The sequence below is a fragment of the Leucopleurus acutus genome (genome assembly GCF_964270905.1).
Source record: "Leucopleurus acutus genome assembly, chromosome: 5".
NCBI lineage: Eukaryota > Metazoa > Chordata > Mammalia > Artiodactyla > Delphinidae > Leucopleurus > Leucopleurus acutus.
In genome coordinates, this window is record NC_139147.1 from 13,585,732 (window position 1) to 13,609,303 (window position 23,572).

Sequence of the window (23,572 nt, forward strand, 5' to 3'; positions counted from 1 at the left end):
TTATATATCTAAAGAAGTGTAGAAAATATTATCTCTAAGGGGTCATTGCCTTTCCATAGAATATTTCTTATCATTAGGAACGTCACTTGTATGAGGCTACAGTATGCATATATATATATATATATATATATATATATATATATATATATTTTGCTGATCCCAAACTCCTTATTTTTATAGCATGCATATTTTAAAAAGACCCTTTTAAAAGAAGAATAGTATTTGTATCTTTATGTTGAGTTGGGGATTGGATGTGATAATGCAAGTCAGGTATCTGATAGCAAATGCTCAATAAATGTTATAGTTAGCATTTTAATTATAAGAAAAAGAGACTAGTTCCCCAAGTATCTTTACAGAAGTTGAGTGTGGCTTCTCTGTGAAAAGTCTAAGGCTTTGAGTTTTATCATGCTCTGGGGAATTATCTTCAAGTGCCGCATCTAGTTCTGTGTGTCAGACTCGATGAAGGTCATTGGCATATGCCCTGGACAAGGGCAGCCAGATTAAGAAAAAATCTGGAAATCCTCTTTCACAAGGAGCATCAAGTGGACTTGGTAGAAAAGATTTTAGAAAGGATTTAGTATCTTGGACTTGAGTAGATTAACATCCAGCCTCCCTCGTAAGGTAGGCACCATCTCTGCAAGGCCCCCGCAGCTGGTCAGCCTGGACAGCTGGACAGCTGTCCATCCCTGGGAAGCTCTCAGCTCTTTAACCATCTATTTTGTTAGTTGGCTCCAAGTTCTAGAAAGTTCTTCGCCATGTTGAGATAATACGTTCTTTCCGGTGACTTTTGCCATTTCCCTTTGCTTCCATATTCTCCCCCAGAATTTAAAGTAAGCCTTTCCTGCTTATTCTTTCTCATAACCTTCTAAATACTTGAAAACAGCTCTCATTTCCCTCCACCATGTCTCCTGTGTAGGTCTCCCTGCTTGAGGTTTCCAAGCTAGTCTCCCTGTGATTCAGTTCCTCTCCTTGACGTTCTCTCTTGTAATCGTGTTCCAGAACCTGACACCCTGTCAGGTTCCGCCCCGTGCTGCCTGCATTTCAGTTCCTGTTCCTCTCATTTCGTCCATGATGCTGGTGTCAATTCCTTAATTTACTAGAAACCACAACAAACGGATGACTCATACCCGGCTTGTGGTCTATCCAGCCCTCAGCATCAAAGTCTTCTTCATCTTATTTTAATATATTTTTTGAAAAGTCCAAATGCAGAACTTAGATTTACCTCTTTGAAATTTTATCTTTGCGGTTTTCGTCCGTCTAATGAAATCATCTACGATCTTAATTTGATCTTCCCTGATGTTTATATCCCTCCTAACTTAGAGTTATCTACAGATATGACAGATTCAATGTTTGGTCTGTATTCTCATTGTTAAGTGTTGACTTGGTCTCTAGCTACGTCCTGTTTTCTCATCACTGTAGATCATTTCCCTGCCTCTCGCCAGCCACTTCAGAAATATTTACCTTGGGTTTTGCCATAAATTAGTCGTGAAGAAGGGTCACCAATGGCATGTGTGGAACTCCAGGCCAAATTTTTTAATCTCTGTAAAGAATTGGACTCAACCCAGATCACCTTGTCAGCACCATTCTGGTGGCTCAATCTCATACCATCTGGTGAAAGAAATAGCAGATATGACCCATGAGCCATAGACTCAAGTTCAAGAGCTCCTTAGGGCATCCTATTAATGCCCCATTTGGGACAGAGGATCAGAGAGCTCCCTGAAGGGGAGAAAGTGAATGGGGTCCCTCCTGGACCCTGCCCATTCCCAGTACCAGAGGGGGCCTTTTCAAAGGATGAGGTGCCATTGGCCCTGCTCTAAGGAGAGTATTATGGGAGAGTATGGATGTTGAAGTGCAAAATGATGCACAGGGCTGGTAATTGTTTGCAGTGCATGCCCTACTATTAGCGTGTTCAGAGGTTTCTCCACATATGTTAAAAGTACAGTGCAGAGATATCATTGTGGCTGAGTTAGATTTTAGCATATAATTTGTATTCTGTTACGTATCATCCAAATAATGTTACTAACAGTATTCCTCTTCCTTTTTACAATATTTTAAATTTGTATTTAAGTCAATATGAACAGATAGCTTCATTTATTTATTTATGTATGTAATTGAAGTTTAGTTGATTTACAATGTTGTATTTATTTCAGGTGTACGGCAAAGTGATTCAGTTTTATATATATATATATATATATATATATATATATATATATATATATATATTCTTTTTCAGATTCTTTTCCATTATAGTTTATTACAAGATGTCGAATGTAGTTCCCTGTGCTACACAGTAGAACCGGGTTGTTTATCTAATTTATATGTAATAGTTTGTATCTGCTAATCCCAAACTCCTAATTTATCCCCCTGCCCCCTGCTGCCTTTCCCCTTTGATAACCATGAGTTTGTTTTCTATGTCTGTGAGTCTGTTTCTGTTTTGAACACATAGTTTTAAATAATTCAATTAACCTGAAAAGAATTAAAGTGAAATTCTCTTCCCATACTTCCTTACCCTCTCTTCCAATCATCACTCCCTTAAGCAACTGTACTCCACTCTTTTAACTGGTTGTTTTTTTTGTTGTTTTGTTTTGTTGTTTGCTTTTTCTTGCATTTACCCTCCTTTCTCATCAATATGCTCATACTGTTACTGACCAGGATTCTTGGACTCCTTAATCAATAGAAATTGGTAAGAGGCCAGATGAGAAGTTCCAGCAAGGCTTTACTGGGACTGGAGCTGCAACATGAGGGAGAAAAACAAGTAACAGTTTCCCTTGCTCACTCTCTGAAGGGGGGCAAGCTTGACCCTTAAATGGGGTGAGGGTGGGGATGGATTGGTGGGTCGGGCAGGAGGGGTGGTTTGCCCACCGCCTTGGTGGTGCTATGCGCAGGGATCATGCACAGTATCCTGCTTTTGCTCCTGACACCTCAAAAGTGGCAGTTGGGTTTTTGGTCTTTTTGTATCTTATTGTTCATAATTTGCTCCAGCTGCACATGTATGCAGTTATTTTTAGTCCCTTATAGTTACTTTGTATTCTATTGCTGGTGGAGATGTTTGTCCAGGTGCAAGTAATGCAGCAAAGGGTCCCAGGTCCCAGCCTGTCTCAATACTATTTCTTAACTGACCTTAGACATTAACTACTGATTTTCTGTTATGATAGATGAATATCTAGCTGTATTATATACACATTCTCCTTTCCTCATCTTCTGTATGGTTACGTGAACATTTGGGGTTAAGTCTGTAGTCCCTGTTACGCTGTTTTGATGTCACCATGCTGTATGACCATATAAACAGTATTAGCTGCTGAGCCAAATAGTGTACTATCATTTTATTTCCTTTCTTGAACAACATTTTGTTTTTTGCCCGTAGTTAATGATTATCGGTTTTTTTTTCCTGTTTAATTTGCTTATTTCTGGTTACTTCACAATATTTTCTAAATCTCCAATTCATTAAATAGTTGATTAGTACTGTTTTCTTTCCCCTGGAGCCTGCCCTCCCCTGGCCCTTTATCCTCCTGCTTCAGTCTTGTCTCTCTCTAGGCCTCATGCATGACAGTCACCGTGTTAACTCATCCATGTGCTCTGGTGTCTGCCTTTTATGCTGGAGGCTTTTCGTCACATGTCCGGTGATCCTTAGTTGTCTGACCACATTTAAGCATGCGATACCAAAGAAGCGCTTGGTTCTCATCAGTGCACACTGTCATCTACTGGGGGCTATGACAGCATGAACAGATTGGGAGGACTTCTGTGGAGGGGGTCCGGTTGATAATATTTGTTGGCCTTTTCTGGGGGCTACTCAGCTTTGCCATGGCCGCTCACGGGGTCAGGTTTCCATGTATTCCTTTGTTTGCAGTAAACAGTTCCTTCTTTTTTTGTGTCTGGCTTCCTGGAGTCTGGAGCCTCTCTTATTCTTGAAAGAGTTCACCTGGGGTGGGTGAGAGGTGGGGAGGTAAGGGTGGGAGTGGTGCCCAGTTACATGACTTTCTCCAGTGGATGAGAGGAGCCCCAGGTTACAATTATGGGGTCCTATCTGTCATTCTCTTTATAGGTATTAACACTGATGGTTTAATTAAGTCTTGTATAAATAAAACTCTAAAATGTGTTAAGCAGAGAACCAATGAGAAAAAAAGACTTTTCAGGAACTCACACAGGAACTTCATTCCCACCTAGCCTCTTAAAATGAATGCATAACTTTATTCTCCTTTTTGTTTTTTTTAAAGTGGAAAAACGTTCAACCTACTTTACAATTATTCTTGTGCTTCTATAAACTCAAATTATTTTATTTTAGTTTCCTAGATCTGGTACGACCTCTCTTGTCTAAAATGAATTTCCCTTTTCCTGCCACTCACGTAAACCATTGATCATCTGGGATCACGAAGTATCCTCCATCCAGTTGGGTAATTGAAGCTGGATCTATTTAAATACATGATGAAGCCCTGTGCTTCATCTTAACTCTGCGCTCAAAGGGGCTCTTATGCAAAATGCACTTTTTGCTGATTCTATTCCTCTGTCAGCAAGAACTGTGCTTATTCCCTTCACTGAACTTGATACAGTATTTATGGCATCCCCAGCAGGCAGAAAGGAAGAAGCACACAATTCACTCTCTCTACCTGTCTGCTGCTGTTTGTTTAGTGGAAAGTGACGCATGTGGAAGAAGTTGAGAGGGGACCACTTGGTGGTCTCTCCTTCCTGCCTTTTTGACCCCTAGATTCTGATGGAGGGCGCTGGAGTGGACCTGGTATCCGTAATTAAACTTGCCTGGTTCGAGAAGGTGATGCAAGGTTGGCGGCTTTGAAAAGCTTTTACTAGCACGTCAGAGTTTAAATCCTGGCGTGGCCACACTGGAGAACACTGTATCAAGTTAGTGGTCTGCTGTGATCAGCTCAGAAGTTAAGTGTTAAGCCTGCAAACGGCTAGGAACTGTTTCAAGAGTTGTCTCTCCTTAACCTGCTGCTGACAGCAGTCAGCGCCGTCTTTGCCCACCCTCTCAGTCACACGTAGCCCGTGTATGCCGCTGCCAAAGGACAGACTCTGCTGAAAAGCTCATTTAGTGAATTGTCCTTCTTAGAAATTGATTTGTCCTAATGGTAGAGAATGGCAGAGACCGCTGTTTTATTTAGGCAGGACAGTAGGAGCAAAAATTCTCTCTAATGGAGCTGCCTTCAGCCTCTGACAGGTTTTAAAAGCAGTTGGAGACTTGAGCGTCCTTAACGGTTAAAAGGCTGATGGCTAAATTTTTCATAACGTTGTGATCATACTTTTCTAAACATCTTTCTCTGCGTTATGAGACTTGGTATGTTTTTTCCCCTTCTTTTTATTTTATCTTATTTAAAAATTTTTAAGTTGTGCTAAAATATACATGACATACCATCTTAACTGTGTCCAGGTGCACAGTTCAGCGGCATTAAGTGCGTTCACATTGTTCTGCACCCATCACCACCATCCATCTCCAGAGCTCTTTTCATCTTGTAGAACTGAAACTCTGTACCCATCAAACTCCCCATTTTCCTCTTCCCCTAACCACTGGCAACCACCATCTTCCTTTCCCTTAAATAAATAAATTCCAGGATAGCTACACCTTTCAAAGGATGTTTAGCTTCATCAACTAGTATCGGTTTCCTTCATTTCCACCTCTTAAGTGGGAGGCAAACATAAACCTCTCTGACATGAGAATGGGGTGTGTTGCCCCTGGCTGAGTTTGAGGAGAATCTCACAGGCGGAAGGAAGAAGGGGCTCTCTTTACATTAAGTGAAGAGACCAAAAAGCTGTTGTTCTGCAGAACCTATCAGCTTGTGGCTCCTCTTGGAGGGTGACAGTGTATTATACAGACTCTTATTTTAAAAACATCACTTATTTTGAAATGGAATTCTTACTTTGCTAGTGTATCAGTCAGGATGGGTTAGATTATGCTGCAGTAAGGAACAACCCTCACATCTCCATGGCGTAACATACCTTTTCATTCTGGCCGTGTGTCTGTAGGACATTGGCTATGAAGCTCTTCTCATCCTAGACACTTAGGGACCCAGGCTGACAGAAGCTCCATCTTGCCCCACAATTCCAGGACTGCAAGCAAAGGGACAAGAATTGGGTGAATCAGGCTTTTGTTAACTAGTAACACATGGTGCTTCTACTCAGATTCATTGGCCCCAGCCAAGTGGCATAGCCACACCTAACTTCACAGGGACCAGGAAAACTCCATCCCTCTGTGTCCCTAGGGAGAGCTCAAAAGGAGTGGGCAACACTAAAAACCCCACAGCTAGGTTTTTAGAGCAATTGGTGAGAGCTGGGGGGCGGGGCTCTGGAGTGGTGTGTGTAGCGTATTAAAAAAATTTTTTTTTAAAGAATAGGATTGACGGAGATCAGGGTTTATAATAAATGACTGTGTCATCTCTAATTTTACCAGGCTTTAGTTTCTTCATCTGTAAAATCGTCACCTGGACCCCTTCTAGATGAATATATTTATTTAAAATGTTAAGTTTGTAACTTGTATTTAGCAGAGTTTGTATCAGGAGTTTTAAGCTCTTTCTAACTATTCCTCAGATATTATGTCAGGGTTGTAGGTATTTACTTTTCTTCCCCTGGGCTGGGGGTAGGGGAGGGGAGGGGAGGAAGAGATGAGTGAGGATGTCTTGAGGGAATACATACTGACCTCTCACTGAGCACTGATGCACCAGCTGTTTTTACTGGAGACACATCCTCTCCTCATTAGTGACATGCTACCTCTGCATGGATTCCATCTGAAACACCCCCCAATATCCTTTTCACATGGGTGAAAACACCAGCTCCCTTCACATCTAAAAGCTCCTTGTTTCCATGGAGCTGTGCGTACAAAGGGGAAAAGCATATTTTGGCTCAGGGGACTAGCTGTTTATCAGATGCTGCCAGGCACTTTAGAGGACAAAGAAGTGGTGCTGGAAAAGGTCATGCTGTTGGGAACTTCCATTACAACCTTGCAGTGACAATTTTTCCTGAAAAATAGACTCTGAAGGGTAATATTTTTTAAGATAGTTGTAGAAAAATTATGCTTAAATATTAGGGTAATATATCTTGGAAGGATCTTTTAAAAACTGTCTATTAAAGGATACCATATACACAGAAAAGTACACATCTTGATGATGTTTCACAAGCTGGGCACGCCCGTGACATAACACTCACATAACCAGCACCCAGATCCAGAAGCAGAATGTGGCCAGCACCCCGGAGACCTCTCTGTGCTTCCTTCCAGATGCTCCCCCTCTCCCCACAATTCCCATCAAACAACTCTTCTGACTTCTAACAGTGTACGTTAGTTTTTTGCCTGTGTTTGTATTTTATATAAATAGAGTCTTATAGTCTATACTCTTCCGTGTCTGGCTTCTTTTCCTCGATGTTATGTGTGTGAGATTTATCCATGTTGTAGTGGGTAGTTACTGGTCTTTCATTCTCGTTGCTGTGTAGTATGGCACTGTGCGATTCTACATATTATTCACTCATTCTCCTGTAGACAGGTGTTGGGATAGTTTCTAGTTTTGTCCATTGCAAGTTGTACTGCTGTGAACATTTTGGGACATATATTTTCGTGAGCACAGGAATGCATTTCTGTTGAGAATAGACCCACGAGTGCATTTCGGGGGTCACAAGGTGTGCCTGTATTCCACTTTAGGAGGTAGTACCAAATAGTTTTCCAAACCAGTTAGACCAGTTTACTCTCCAGCAGCTCATAAGAACTCTGGTTGCTCCATATTTTCACCAGCACTTGGTGTTTTCTTCTTGGAAGTTTTTCTTTCAGAAAAGAATCCTTACTTGATCGTTTTCCCATCTGAACTGATTCCTTCTCTAATAAATTTTAGAAAGTGGGGGGAAGGGGGCGGTGAATAACCCCATCTGGGAAAATACCCACTGACGCGGAGGCACGGAGAGACAGCAAACGTTTTAGTTGCACCAGGCAGGAGGAAGCATGGTGGTTTTATATGTTGGGGGATCTTAAACTCTGGGTTTTTCTTGAATAACTTTAAAGTGATACACAAAGACAAAATGTAACGTAGTTACTTTCCAAGAGGAGATTAAATATTAAGAATTCGAAGTGGCGTTTTTAACTCTCAAAGAATTAAAGGAGGGAATGGGGGGTGAAATGGATAAAGGTAGTCAGTTCTAAGCTTAGTCAGTTCTAAGCTTCCAATTATAAGATGATTAAGTCCTAGGTGTGTAGTGGAAAAAAAGATGAATCTCATGTACACACATTGCCTTTTTTCCTAACTTTCTCTACCTACAAGTGTTTACCTTTGACTTCCATTGTCTTTTTCTCTTCTTCTTTTCCCACTCAGTCCTCACAAAATGATTCCATTTGCTTTATCAGGTGGTACTTCTGTTGTTTCTTTAGGAGAATTTCTAGCTATTGAAGTTTTCTTTAGATACAGGCAAATATTTTGTCGTAAACATAACAACTGACAGATTGTCTAGGTTTGTCCAGTGTGTGGTGTCTCTGCTGGCAGACACCATTTGTAACATTTGATGCAGTTTCTTTTGTGGAATATGATGAGATTCAGAAATAACATAGACACCTGCGGTGGTGCCTTCACTTAAATTTCAGTCATGTGGGTGGGGTCCTCTTAATAGAATTTTGTTTGCAAACCATGGCTCAAATGAGTCAGGAAACTAAGGAGATGCATCAGAGGGAAAAAAAAAAAACCAAAACAGTGTTTTGTGCGTGAAAAATGATGCCGTCAGCTACTTTAATATTGAAGTAGCCAAATAGACCCTTTGTTCAGATGAGCTAACTTCTGAGCATTTACTAAACTTCTCTAGGTTTGAGGCAATACTCATTGATTGAGTTCCTAAAGAATTAATCATGGCACATTGTTCCACATGAGCTATTCCCCCAACTTTTGCCTTTCAGAACACTGTGAGTCACAGGCAAGCCCACTTTGAGGTTACCTGCCCATTGGTGGGTGTTACCCATCATTGTCTTTAAATCCCCTTTGACCTGGTCATTCTTAGTGGCTGGGATCTTGCTGAGTGGTTGCTATTCCTAGACACTTCCCTAAGACAGTATTGCTTCTCATTCCTTGAACTACCTTCCCAGCCGTAGTTTTGTCATGGCTGCTTGGCTCTGGCAGGGGACCTGTGGATTGGGGTCACTGTGGTTCACTGGGGGAAGGTTTGTTGCATCTTCCTTGGCCAGTAATATCCCTCGGCCTCACTCTCACCATGGAACTGACCAGTCCTGTCTGGAAACTGACCTTTGCTTCATAGCAACCCACTTAACTGGAAACTAAGCTGTCTGTATAGGATTATCACATATACAAGTATTTTAGTGCAAACTACCGTAGCCTGGGTGGCTTAGAAACATTTTGGAGGCTGGAAGTCTGAGATCAGGGTGGAAGCATGGTTGGGTTCTGGTCAGGCCCATTCTGTGATTCATAGATGGCTGTCTTCTTGTTGTGTCCTCACATGGTAGAAGGGAGCTAGCTAGCTCTTTGGCCTCTTTCTTAGAAGGGCACTAATCCCCTGTATGAAGGCTCCACCCTTATGACCTAATTACCTCCCAAAGTCCCCACCTCCTAATACCATCACACTGGGGGTTATGATTTCAATGTTTGAATTGGGGAGTGGGGGACACAAATGTTTGGTCCACTGCAACAAGTGAGTTCAGTAATTACATTGGGTGAGCAGACATGGTGGCCTCATTCCCGTCAGCTGTTGGGGGCTGGGGGTGGGGTGGGGGGCTTGGTGTCTGACCTAAGACTAACTTCTTTTAGGTGTCCTCTGAAGGAGGAGTTCAGAAAGGTTAGCCTTCCTCATGGGCTGTCTAGACCTGCCTCCTTGACTCCCAGCCATGGCTTGTCTGGAAATGCACTGGTTTGTCTATGATAACCTAAGAGGTGGCTGTTTCTTCTTGGCCCCCATCTCCCCCATCACAGACCACCAGCCAGACGGAGCTGGAGAACTGGATCACTGCCATCCATTCTGCCTGTGCAGCCGCTGTCGCAAGGCACCATCACAAAGAAGACACGCTCCAACTGCTGAAGTCGGAAATCAAAAAACTGGAACAGAAGATTGATATGGATGAAAAGATGAAGAAAATGGGCGAAATGCAGCTGTCTTCAGTCACTGATTCAAAGAAGAAGAAAACTATATTAGATCAGGTAATTGTTCTTCCGTGTTTAGACGTGGGCAAAATCCTTAGGTCTTGAAAGTTTTTCTGCTGCCTTGGAATCGAGAAACATTATTGGTTGTCTCACTGTCAGCCTGTCATCCTGACTGCTAAATTCTTTATTGTGACTGTCAGTTTTCCTCACCCATTGTTCACAGTTGATTGTTATGAACTAAAGGGAACAATATTAAATTGAATGAAAGACAGAAATCTAATAGCAGAGCCCACCCGCTCCTACCAGTGGCATGCTGTTCTTGGGGATCTGTGTAACTGGAAAGTCTGCAATTTCATTCCCTACGTTATCAGGTTAACTTGGTGCTCAACTGTGATGGGGATTTATTCCTGACTCCTCAATAAATTTAGACTTCTAAATTTAGGGGAAAGGTAGAGTGTGTTTTAAAAATATATGTATACATTGCTATATATGGGCACGAGCATATTTCATGCTGAAAAGGAAAGATTTCGTGAGATAAGAGAGGACATTTTTGCCTTCAATTTAGTTGTTTAAAAGTCAGTGATAGCCACCCAGTAACACTTTGAAACTTTGCCTAATATGTTGGGAAATAATTATGTGAATAAATACTATTTAAATAATTGACCAGCATGTGATCTTCCATATGTCTCTCTGTCTATTCTTTCCCTCTATGACCCGGTACTGTATTTCTTTTAAACAGAGGTCAAATTTACATAACACAAAATTAACCACTTTAAAGCGTACGATTCAGTGGCATTTAGTACATTTACAATGTTGAGTAACCACGACTTCTGTCTGGTTGCAAAACATTGTCATCCACCTCAGAAGGAAACCCATACCTTTTAAGCGGTTGTTCCCCTCTGCCCCGGCATTCTGTCTCTGTGGATTTACCAATTTCGGATGTTGCGTACAAATGCACTTGCATAATATGTGACATTTTGTGTCTGACACCTTTTAGTTAGCATAATGTTTTGGAGATTGATCCTCATTTCAGTATGTATCCTTCATTCCTTTTATGGCTGAATATTATTCCATTGTATGTATACACCACAATTTGTGTACCCATTCATCTGTTGATAGACGTTTGGGCTGTTTCCATTATTTGACTGTTGTGAATAGCGCTGTGGATATGTGTTTACACTAACACTGTATTTTAAGTTGAAGTAAAAAGGTAGATAGCAACCATTAATCAGTGTCCACATCATAGCTAACATCTCTGAGCCTCCACTATAAGCCAGACCCTGGTCCCACTCTTATTCTTACATTATCTTATTCAACCATCACATCAGCCTCAGGAGGTAGGTATTATTTTGCCATTTTGAAAAATGTGGAAATACCTTGGATATATCCTCTGGTTGGAACTATGTATTCCAGAGTCTGCGTCTACACCATCTAGTTTTCCACTGTCCCACCCTGTACTCTCTACCACCCACCTCTTCCCAAAAGCTCTTGGCCTATTTGCCTCTGATTTTGAAATCACCTCGCTTTTCTTCTTCTCTGTCTTCCTGTGAAAAGCCACCTCTTGGTAAGTCATATAATTCTCCAGTGCTGGAAATCCTCCAGTTTTTTACGTCTTCTCCCTTGGGTTTGTGGTCCAGAGCCTGGAGCTGATGGACCTATCATGGCCGCAAATGTGAAATCTATGATGGGAGGGAAGAGAGCAACTAAGGATATCTCTTCTATTTATCATACTGAATTTGTGTCTGTAGATGTTTGCAGAAAAGCATGTAAGCTATGGAAACAATAATACTTGACCTATTACCTAAGAAATTTAGGGTACCTGGTATTTGTCCCTTAGGACTACAATTAATACTTTTATAACAGAAATTTGTACATTTGTGTGGGATAAAATTAACCTTTGTTTTCCCTCTTTCTCCCCACTCTTTTCCCATATTTTCCCCACTGTAGATCTTTGTTTGGGAGCAGAATCTTGAACAGTTCCAAATGGACCTGTTTCGCTACCGCTGTTACTTAGCCAGCCTCCAAGGTGGGGAGCTGCCCAACCCTAAAAGGCTACTTGCCTTTGCAAGCCGTCCAACCAAAGTGGCAATGGGCCGCCTTGGAATCTTTTCTGTATCATCTTTTCATGCGCTGGTGAGTAGAAGCTGATGTATTTTTGAAAAATATTCATCTTGACTGTTAATCCTGAGCCCGACTTGACAAGAGCCTCTGAAGTCGTTTTCTAGTTTACTGCTCTGTGTGGATTTCTGATATGTCCTCCCTTGGTCACGGATGCAAATCTTCACTTGAATCTATTCTGACATTTATTACTTAAGCCTCTCTTGATGGGCCCTTAATTATTGTGCAAAGAAAATATGAAAGGTATTACCTTAAGAGATCTTTGCATGTGGTGCTTGTGGATAACTCATGTCATTTTTCGGCAGTGTCATGTTTTTAACCCCAATACCTACTTTTTATATGTACCTCATGGAAATGTTAAGTGGAAAGCTTGTTCTCTCATACATAAATGTGTTTTTTCTCTCTCTCACTTGCCCACGTGAAAACACGTACACCGTATATTGAACATAGATCTCTTTGGAAATCTTCCTTTTCACTTTATTTTTTACCATGGTTTTGGTGACCATAAATACCTGAGGCATTTGAAGAAGGCCATGACCTTCTGTGTTTATCAGCCCAACATATGTAGTTACTTGGGGAAGAGAATTTTCATCTGACCTCCAGAGCGGCAGGTTGTGTAGTTGTATGTTTGCAATCTGTAATTTCATGTACATGCTAAATTGCGAACAACTTTATGTACTTTGGGCCCCTTTCTTCTCAAAAATTGCTATGCGAGTAACATGGTTTCAGCCCATCCAAATCAACACCCACTTAAAATGTACTGACCTTAGCACATTTGCTGTGAAATTAAATGTTAAGTCCTAGGTTCCAGAAACCGCCTTGAAGAACCTTAGCTGTGCTGCTCTTGGCTTGCCGTGTCAGCTGTACCCTGCAATTGAATTCAGAGCTGTAATTCAGTCAGAGCCGTTTGTATTCTTTATAAATAGATTAGCGTCATCATTCAGATAATTGGGGCAGATTTACATTTTTAAAGAAGTCTTAAACAAATTTCTGGAGTTATTAAAACTGGCATCCCGATTTGTTCTACTAATTACAGCTCAGCTCTTGGTCTCCCTGGCTACCACCTCTCCATATAGCTATTAAGTCCTGTTTTTTAGTAGGCATGGATCAAAGTGCTGTGATGAATAAATCTGGCAGTTTTCAGTTTGTGGCTCTTGGTCTGTTTCTGTGAGACCTGGACACCACTTTGTAACTTAGCCAAATCTCAGTTTGCCTGCTCTGCAAAAATATTGGGATACAAATTCTCGTTTACCACACTGAGAATGTCGTAAATTGAGGGAGCATTTTTATTTAGGAAGCTTATGATGCCCATGATGTGGCATCAGTATTAATACTAAATCCCAAGCTATCCAGAAGGCTCTTTCCTTCTCCTGGGCTTGGTAGACTTCGGAGAAAATAATTTTGCTGTCTACCTAAAACTTCTATGCCTTTATTATTTTCTTCAAAGCCATTGGAGCTAACCTCTCAGAGACGGGGAAGTAGAAGCCACTGAATTACCCTTCCATAATTTATCTCCAGACCTTCTAATTTCCCCTGTCTCAGTATCTGTGATTTGCATGTACTTTTCTTTTGATGGGCAGGCTATTAAAATCTGACCAGCAGAAGATGGGGGTGGGAGTGTTAGTAACTCTTTTAGGTTTATTTGGTCAGTGATTTTGAAGGAGTATGTTTAATTCCATATGTGCCACTCTCTGTTCCTTTGTTCTTTTTTTTTCTTTTTTTTTTTTGCTAGCTGCAGCAGTGACATGGTTCTGGGTGTGTATATGTCCTTGCAAACTTCTCTTTTCCGTGAGAGGTTTCAATCAGACAGAACAAGTTAAGCAAGCCTGTTGGGTATCTCTTCCTGTTTGTTGCTCTATCTCCTATAGAAGATCCTGGGCAGGGAATTTTTACTGTCTGATTTATTGGATACTTATTTTTTCCTTCTTTCCTTGTCATTTGACCCCAGAGAATTTTTTTCTCCTTGGGGTTGAAACATTCTTCAATTTAGCCTTTGTCCAGACTTTTTTTTTTTTTTTTTTTTCTTCTATTAAGTGGGGAGCATGGGAGGAGGAGGTGTGAGGGCAACAGGGCTAGAGGAGGAGATTTGAGCTACACTTTAAGTACCGTTCACCAGGAGGGCTTCCCAGCATGCTCAGTGATTTTTAGTAATTAACTGAAGGGTCCCCGCTGTACTCTTTGAAAGAAGGTTATCATTGTTCTTGTTTGCACAGATGAGCAGAATGATAGAGTAATCAGGTTCCGGCCACAAAGAGAGGCATTGTCTGGGCCAAGATCATTGAGAAGCTCTTGAGCTCTCGTCCAGCAGTTCTTTTGCCAGCTTTTTCTGCTCTTCCTCTAAATCCCTTTGCTCATTTTGAGTCATTATTGTCTTGGGAGCAGCAGTAACGTTTGCAGTGTGCAAGGCCCCCAACAGTTTAGAGTAGTTACTATAAGAACCTTAAATAAACAGTCCATTTGTTAAACAGACTAAACTAACTGGTCAGCTGGTAACTGAGAGTATTTATGGGTGTTTGCCTTTCTCTTCTGGACTGTGTTTTTCCAAAATTATACACGAAAGAGTTACTGTTTAATTGTTGTGACTGTGGTATGTAGGATATCTGCTTCTGCTTTTCCGTGTGTGTTTATTTATTCATTCAGTCAATAAATAAATGTGAGTGCCTGGCATATGTCAGTTACTCTCCTCTGATTAGGGTTATAGCAGCAAACGACTCCGGAGTTCTTGTCCTATTGGAGCCTATCTTCTTGTGGGAGAGATGATAATAAAGAAATAAACAATCAGGCAGACACAAGAAGTTCAGGTATTGATGTGTGCTATGACACACACACACACACACACACACACACACACACACACACGGGGTCAACCCTTTGTTTCCACGGGTTCTGCATCTGGGGATTCAACCAACCGTGGATTGAAAATATTCAAAAAAATAAATTACAAAAAGTTCCAAAAAGCAAATCTTGAATTTGCCCAACTATTTCCATGATATTTACATTGTCCTTACAACTATTTACATAGATTTACGTAGTATTAGGTATTATAAGTAACCTAGAGATGACTTGAAGTACACAGGAGATTGTTATGTAGGTTATATGTAAATGCTGTGCCGTTTTATATAAGGGACTTGCGGAGGGGAGGATTTTGGTATCTTCGGGGGTCCTGGAACCAATTCCCCATGGATACTGAGGGACGGATGTGTGTGTGTGTTTGGGTGTGTGTGTGTATCTGCCTACATGTATGTGTCTATGTATCTATTTATAAACATGAGACTGTATGTATTTTTTTTTCCTAGAATTTTTAGCTCTAATACCATTTATACAGTGGTTCTTAGCATCATTTTGTGGTGATAAGCTTAACTGATATTGACATAGTTAGGTGAACATCTATGTATGTCAGCACATTATCACTTATTCCTTTTATAACCTTTGTTTACCTTTAGCTTAGAAAGTGAAGACAATAGAGAAGAGAAAATGTTTACATATTTAACATAAACACGTGCCCTTTGTTGATTTTGTTCCCTACAACACCTTGAGTGTAATAGTGGGTTAGAACTCTTTCTGGGAGCACTCTCCCACCATTGTCTCGAGTACCACATTTTCACATACCCTGATCTGGGTTTTCTTATGTGCTAAGCTGAGAAAATACAAGACCTCTCAGCTCCCTCCTCTTTTTTGTTTGGGACCAAAACTTTCCCCCTAATACCCTCGTAGAGAAACTGTTTTGATTCCTGGTTTTGATAGGTGTGGGGGGTCTTTGCCAATCTACTCATGGGGCTTCCAGGGTGTTTACCCTGTCAATACTGAAAACCCCAGAAGGGTGTGCCTTGTAACTAACGTGCTGACTGCTGGGGGGGGGGGTCCCCTGTGTTACCCAACAGTATTCATCCCTGAGAATGCTGCCAGTTGGCAGCCGTCACACTGGGAGTTGACCGTGTGGGAATCTATGACAAGTAGGTTCCGAGATACATACCTCCAGTGACAAAGAGCAGGCGGGGAAGTTTCAAGTCTAACTCGCAGTACCTCCTGACACTCCCTCTTTTGAAAGGAGAGCCCATGGGTGGCCTATTGAGACCTCCTGGCAGAAGTTCCCTCAAGTTCCTGGGACTTTGCTTACAACCTGTAGTATAAAGTTCAAGCCTGAAGGATTGCCTGGGAAGACGATGTGGAATCCTCATAGAGATCCTGCCTATGCCTGAGTGGCGATCACAGTGGCAGATTTAGATTTGGCATGTTCCCTTCTGCAATATTGAACTATTTATCTGGGTCGCTGGCACCTTGCAAATATCTCAACAGAGTTTAGCTTCCTTTTTAAAAAACAAATACAATTTTTTTTCCTGAAGTTAAAATTTGTTTTAATAAAAAGATGCATACCGTATTTTAAGTGAAAATGACAGAATTGCCAAATACGTTCAGTACATTCCCATTTTTGTAAAACGATTATATAGATATTTGCTTGGAAATAAAGTCTGGAAGGATGTAAGCAAAAAATTAATTGTGGTAGTTTTCATGTTTCGGGAAAGGAGGAAAGTGAAGGATAATGGAAAACCCCCTCCTTTCGAGGACCATTTCTGGAAATTACAAATACAGTAAGTCCCCTACATACAACCGACTTCTGTTCCAAGAGTGCATTTGCAAGTCCAATTTGTTCGGAAGTCCAACGATGTTAGCCTAGGTACCCAACTAACACGATTGGCTGTATAGCACTGTACAGTAATAGGTTTATAATACTTTTCACACAAATAATGCGTAAAAAACAAACACAAAAAATAAAGAAAACATTTTTAATCTTACAGTACAGTACCTCGAAAAGTATAGTAGTACAGTATAACAGCTGGCATACAGGGGCTGGCATCGAGTGAACAGGCAAGAAGAGTTACGACTGGAGGAGGGAGAGGAGGTGGGAGATGGTAGAGCTGAAGGATCCTCAGCAACAGGAGACGGAGGGCAAGCTGCAATTTTACTCACGCCTGACGTTGATGGCTCAGGTCCTGGTTCCTCGCTGGAACCAGATGCACGTTCGCATCTTTGAAAGTTCGCAACTTGAAGGTTCATATATAGGGGACTTAGTGTAACCCTTCTACTTCCCCTTGACCAGAACTTCATCACAAGCCCATGCCCTGCTACAAGGAAAATAAGTTCACTTCGGTCAGCCAGATGGTCAGCTATATTTGGGGTTTCTCTAAGGCAGAAGGGACATTGATATTGGGGGACAGCTATCACTTGCCTAATAAGGAAAGTGATTTCATGTAATTCTGAGACAACTAAATAGAAGAGATTGGTAAATTTAGATTCAATATGGAATCACAGGAACCAAAATGTGCTGTCTTCACTATTTTTGCTGACACTCAGCCATCATTTTTTGTTAGAGTGAAGAAACAACTCTGTACCATTTGGAGAGAATCTCAAGAAAGTATGGTTAGTTTAACTTGATGCTGGAGTTCAGGGATGTGACCAGAAGGATATCTAATTCTTGGAAACCTAGCATACATTCCATTACTATTTTACGTATTCTTACTGATGTTTTCAGACAGTGATTGAGTTTGCCAACCTTTCGTTTATATTTTGAATCTAGGAAGGGCCCTCAAAGCCCCTATATGTGTAAGTCATGGATGAAATGCTTTGGGTGGTGGGGTCAGGGTTGGCTGGCATGAGGGGGAAGGGGCTTTTGGAGGGTGGGACTTAGAGGACGGCTTGGAGAACAGGTGAGAGTGGTCTTGACACATCTCTTGTTGATGTCCCCTCTTGCCGTTCCTCAGGTGGCCGCTCGCACTGGTGAAACTGGAGTCAGAAGACGTACTCAGGCCATGTCCAGATCTGCCAGCAAGAGGAGGAGCAGGTTTTCTTCTCTTTGGGGTCTGGACACTACCTCCAAAAAGAAGCAGGGACGCCCAAGCATCAATCAGGTAGGTTCCAGGGTGGATGAGAAAGCAAGCGTAGATTGCTTCCACGGACACCTCACTTTGGGGTGTGCATGTGTGTGCATTGTTCCTTGATTGATACTGTTATATCACATCAACTAGCTGACACAAAGAAGTTAGTTGTGCTAGATGCTTTTTTTTTTTTTTTTTTTTTTTTTTTTTTTTGCGGTACGCGGCCTCTCACTGTCCGGACGTGCAGGCTCAGCGGCCATGGCTCACGGGCCCAGCCGCTCTGCGGCATGTGGGATCTTCCTGGACCAGGGCACGAACCCGTGTCCCCTGCATCGGCAGGCGGACTCTCAACCACTGCGCCACCAGGGAAGCCCCTAGATGCTTTAAATAGATAACGTATACCCATAACATTGAACTCTGCTATTAGTCTATCACCAAGCTCCAGTCTCCCACCTGCAACCTTTCCAAACCCTGGGTAATTACAGAGGTACTGAAAGTGCACTTCTTCCTGAGTTTTCAGAAGAAAAGCAGGGTTTGATGATGAAGCCAAGTGGGCACCTGAGCAGTCTTTTAAGCTGCCTCTGGCACTGGATCAAAGGCAGCCTCCAGGGAAATCTGATTGTTTCTTTGCCCTTGACTTTTGGGGGTTGACATTAAATGGGCAGTTCTTCTGCCTACTTACATCAGGAAGCAGGAATCCGAGAGCACTCACTCACCACTGTGACTCCCTTCTACTACCCAGGTGCCAGGGCTTGAAGGGGACCTACCTCAGTGCATCATGAGTGGCACCCCCTAGGGTGCTGCATCATTGGGCCTCTGTTAACCAAATGCTCTGGCCTCATTACTTTGACTTTTTTACTAGCTAAGTCCACTTTCCTGCGGGAGTTACTTCTGGGAAACTCTCCATTGTCATTGTCATCCGCCTTCTTTGGCTTTGAGAAACAAGTGGCTCCAGAGCTGCTTCAGATTTTAAGAACTGGAAGAACATAGGTATTTGTCTTTCAGGAGAAGGAGAACGTCCAATGCATGAGCCGTAGAGGCACTGAGCATTTTGAGGTCATGACTAGGATTGCCCATTTGACCTATTCACTCTGAGCCCATAGGCAAAGTGAGAATTCCATTGACTGACTCAATAAAAAAGATCTCATTATTTATTCGACCAGTTCAGCCATGAGTTTACTTAAGAACTGACATTTAAAAGATAAATTAATCGTGAAAGCTGACGTATTACGTCCTTAGCTGACCACCACACTCATTGTTTCCACCTGGAGTGTCTGGACCCTTGGTGGAACTTGCAGGGGACCAGATGAGCAGATGGGAAGAGGCTGTGCATTCATGCAGTTTGTTCTCTGGTCTTTGGGGAGAGTAGAGCATCATCAAGTTTGCTACCTGGGGTTTTGCTTCTGTGTAAATCCGAAGAAGAAACTGTTTGGAGGAAAGTCAGTATTTCTTCGGAAAAATCGCACGAGACTTGATGCTCTTGGTTAAACCTGCAAAAGGGTGGCATTAACAATCAGCATTTCCCCCCTTGTTTCAGGAGGTGGTGGTGTCCTTTTGTGTGCATCGTTCGGCATTGCAGGTGACTCAGACGGACACTGTAAATACACGTCAGGGTTCGCAGCTGGAAGTTTGGGTTGTATTTCTCTTCTATTGAAAGCCTTAGTTCGCTTGTGTGCTTCTACTTTATGGGTGCCCACTTATGTTACAGTCCATTGCTGCTGAAACATATGCCTGAATTTAAATGAATCCAAGAGAATGTTTTAACTTTTTCTTTTAATCAAAGGACCATGTAATGTCTTACAAACAATTCTTGTTATTCTCTCTTACAGTAAGAGTTTAAAAAAACCTCTTACTTAGCCGTAAGTATACCAATAGAAAGTTACTTGTTAATTTAGTACTTTGAAATGGATAAAAATTGTATGTTTCTATATATCTCATTTGCATTGGAGCAAAGACTTTTTCTTAACCATGTATATTATACCGACCGTACACAATCGGTTGAGAGCAAACCTATGAAATTTTCCCATGTGTTTAGGTTTTGACTACCTAGTGGCATTGGTACCCTGATGTGATTTTAGTCATATCTTTAAGTTAGCAGGATTCATTAAATTTCAAAGGATAGACAAGTTTCTATTTTTTAAATAAGAAACTTTTCCTTGGTGTTATGGTAATATAATTATAAACATATGTTCTCAGGTTCTGAGGTAAAAAGTAAACTAATTATTATTGATAAATTTCTGATTAGGTATGTGATGCTGTAGCTGAAATTCTTCACTGTGAATTAATCTGGTTCACTGCATTTGCAGGTTTATTTTCTTTAAATTTAGATGAATTGTCCAGATCTATTTTCGTGGTCTTTTAGCTAGTACGTTATTTTACCTACTTCAGGATTTGATGTAAGAGTATCTGAAACTTCTGTAATGTTTTCTAATAGTCAGGCCTGTTTTCATCCCCCTTCTCATGCTTCATTTGCCCTTTTGCCCAGATTTCTTCTTAAGATGATACTTTTGTGTACGCAGGTGTTCGGTGAGGGAACTGAGGCTGTAAAGAAATCCTTAGAGGGAATATTTGATGACACTGTTCCAGATGGCAAGGTAAAAACAAACACATGTTCCTTTTCTAAAAGTACCACAAATACATCAACATTACACAATGCAGCGGTTTCTTGGGATCCTAAGATTAAGTACGCTCAGTATTAAAAACTGAAATGATCGGTCCTTTAAAATTATGTAACAGGTCGAGAAGAGATGGAAAACTCGATAACAGTAAGAATATTCTCCTGCTGACGTAACATTTTCAATAACTATCATTTGAATGTTGAAGTTTCCATGTAGAATATAAGAGGAAATTGTGGGGTACTGGGTAGCAGCGTATTTTATGCCATTGTTAATTCCTCTCATATACAACTTTCTTCTCAGGAGGTGAGTTCTTACTGCCCTCCCTCTCTACCCACACATGCTGCTTTTTTCCTTCAATTAATTTCAAAGAACTGTTCTGACAGTTTGTTCTTTAAAAACAAAATGCATTTGCCTCCCAAGACAAGCGTTCGATTAAAGATCCCCAGACTTGATCCAACCTTGTGCTCGGAGTTAAAAGGGTCTTTCCAGCTGCTCTGATTGAAAGCCCATAAAGAATATTGATTTTTTTTTTCTAGACCACTTTTTTTCAGCCTCTAAATAAATGGACATTCCTTGTTTTAAAGACCCTAATGATGATACAAGCGGCCTCGTTGCTGGGGGCAGTGGGGGGATTCTGGTGTTGATAATGGGACCTTGGTATGATCCTCTGGTTCTTGGACTCAGAATCAGTATGACAGGGTTCAGCTCTCGGTGGCCATGCAGCCGAGCAATGGCTTGCCCCTCGTTCTAGATGGAGCTGAGCCTCCAAAATCAGAGTGTAGTAGGGGAGTTCTGGCTGTTGGGGGGAGGGGAGATAAGAGTGGCCGTGGACAGGCCTTTTCTCCCTCGGATACCTAAACTACTCCTGGATTATGTCATCGTGGATATAAAGGCTGCTGTCCTTGGAAATACCCAACCATAGCACTCTCTCTGAGCATCTGTCTGTTTCTGATGAAATTAAATTGCTCTTCTTATGTGCAATCCAAGCATAGATGTTTTTGATGTTCATGTAGTCATTTCTGAAGTTAGCTAATTCATCTTGCATACCATTATTAGTGCACTTTTAATTTTCCCCAGGCACATAGATCCTGGAAGCTGCAGAAGTTGTTCCACTGGATTTCTGTGTCGCTTTTTTGTTTTTCCAAGATACCCCTTTATCCTCCTCCTTGGCTGGAATGCCTTGTTCTCAAAGAGCAGGTTAGATGCAAAACTTGGGCTGATGTAGTGCTAAGGGCAGTTATTTTAGGTGGCATGTAAGGACAGAATGGGAAGATTCCAATGATAGTTAATGGGATTTGGGCAAGTTGATTGTGTTCTGACAGTTCCTTCCCTGGGGTTCAGTTTATCTATGAAAGCCACACCATTCAAAGGCAGAGCTGAAATTGTCTTCTCAATTGAATTTAGTTTAGTAGCCTTTACAAAAATCTTTTCCCCATTCTGGGATCTGTTCTTTTTACATATGGAAGTTGTTATGTTACTACTTCTCAGCCTTTGTTCGGAAACTTGTTTCTTCTTATAATTTGCTGATAGTGCCAAATGTTCAGTAATCTGTAGATATGTATTTACCAATCCGTGGCCTGGATGTAAATCACATATCGAGCATCAGTATTATTTTTCCATTGCTAAAATCTAATGGAATGATTTCTCTGCTTATTTCAGAGAGATTAGGCTCCTAATATTTCATCAATCTATGGAGTGTTTTTAGCTTTAGCTGTTTAGCTGACTTAGATATAACCCAGCTGCTGAAGGGTATACATAGGACACGGCTCCTCCCACCCTTAGAAACTTGGTGCTACTCCCTGATGTAGAGGATGGAGTGATGGCAACAGCCTCAGAAGGCCAGAAAGCTCGTCTTTGAAGTTCTCTAAGCCTCATCTGGGAAATGAGGCTGTCTCTCTCCCAGAGTTACATCAGATGTCGAATGTGAGCACACAAACGATGCTGCTTGTCAGTAGGTAATGCTAGAACATCATCTTTTCTTTAAAAATTTCTTTGCAGCCTCATGGTTGCCTTTGAAACATATAGCTCACACGGTAGATAGGCTTTGCTGGAGGAATCTCAGCTCTAAATTTAAATGGGTTTGTGGAAGAAATCATGGCAATAAAGCCGAACCTGAATGGATAGCCCATTTCTTTCTTCTTCTTTTTTTTTTTTTCCATTTCTTTCTTTCTTCCAATTTTGAAACCCACTCAATCATGCAGTGCCCACCCGTGGTTGCCATGGATCAGGTGCGAGGTCTGTCTCTCTTCTGAGACATCTTTCCTACCTCCAGGAAGCTCCTTTCTCTATAATTTCTTCTTTTCTCGGAGGAGCTCTCTGTCCTTCACCACTGCCGCCACTTCTGCCCTGGGCCCTTTTCATTGGAGTGGATAATTCCTGTGTGCCATCTGGGGATCTAGATCTTGAGAGACTAACTTGCTGCTCTGCTAACTTTATTTCTTATCGTAGAGGGAGAAAGAAATGGTCTTACCCAGCGTCCACCAGCACAACCCTGACTGTGACATTTGGGTCCACGAGTATTTCACTCCGTCCTGGTTCTGTCTGCCAAATAATAAGCCAGTTCTGACAGCCGTCCGGCCAGGGGACACAGCCCGGGACACCCTGGAGCTGATCTGCAAGGTATGAGGCTACTTGGGGTTGCTTTCTTGAGAAGAACAGAATGCAGTGGAGGAATCCGTGAACACTCAGAAGCGTGTGGCAGGGGAGGGTACTTTCAAGAACATCTCCATTTCATTTCAGTGCAGCTTTGGATTTCTTTGTGATAATATGCCTAATAAGTGGAAGTGAATTCTTCAGCGCTGGGAGGAGAGGGATTCTTTTAAGTAGCCTCTTTCAACATGTGTACTTGATAGATTTGTGATAAGCATCTTACATGTTCATTGCACAAGGTTTAGAGAATTCA

At 41.6% G+C, this 23,572-nt stretch overlaps 1 protein-coding gene across 3 annotated transcripts in view; it reads left to right on the forward strand.

The window, feature by feature from the left end:
- Positions 1-23,572, forward strand: part of TIAM1 (TIAM Rac1 associated GEF 1) — a gene marked incomplete at both ends in the record, with an annotated part of 133,378 nt that overhangs the window by 28,405 nt on the left and 81,401 nt on the right. For 2 of the 3 annotated variants that reach the window (XM_082839544.1, XM_082839545.1), the window contains 5 exons: positions 9,894-10,118; positions 12,009-12,194; positions 17,939-18,085; positions 20,572-20,646; positions 23,119-23,289. In XM_082839544.1, coding sequence (XP_082695670.1) covers positions 9,894-10,118; positions 12,009-12,194; positions 17,939-18,085; positions 20,572-20,646; positions 23,119-23,289 — 804 coding nt within the window. The remainder of the gene's footprint in view (positions 1-9,893; positions 10,119-12,008; positions 12,195-17,938; positions 18,086-20,571; positions 20,647-23,118; positions 23,290-23,572) is intronic. The other variant, XM_082839546.1, reaches the window with a different exon arrangement.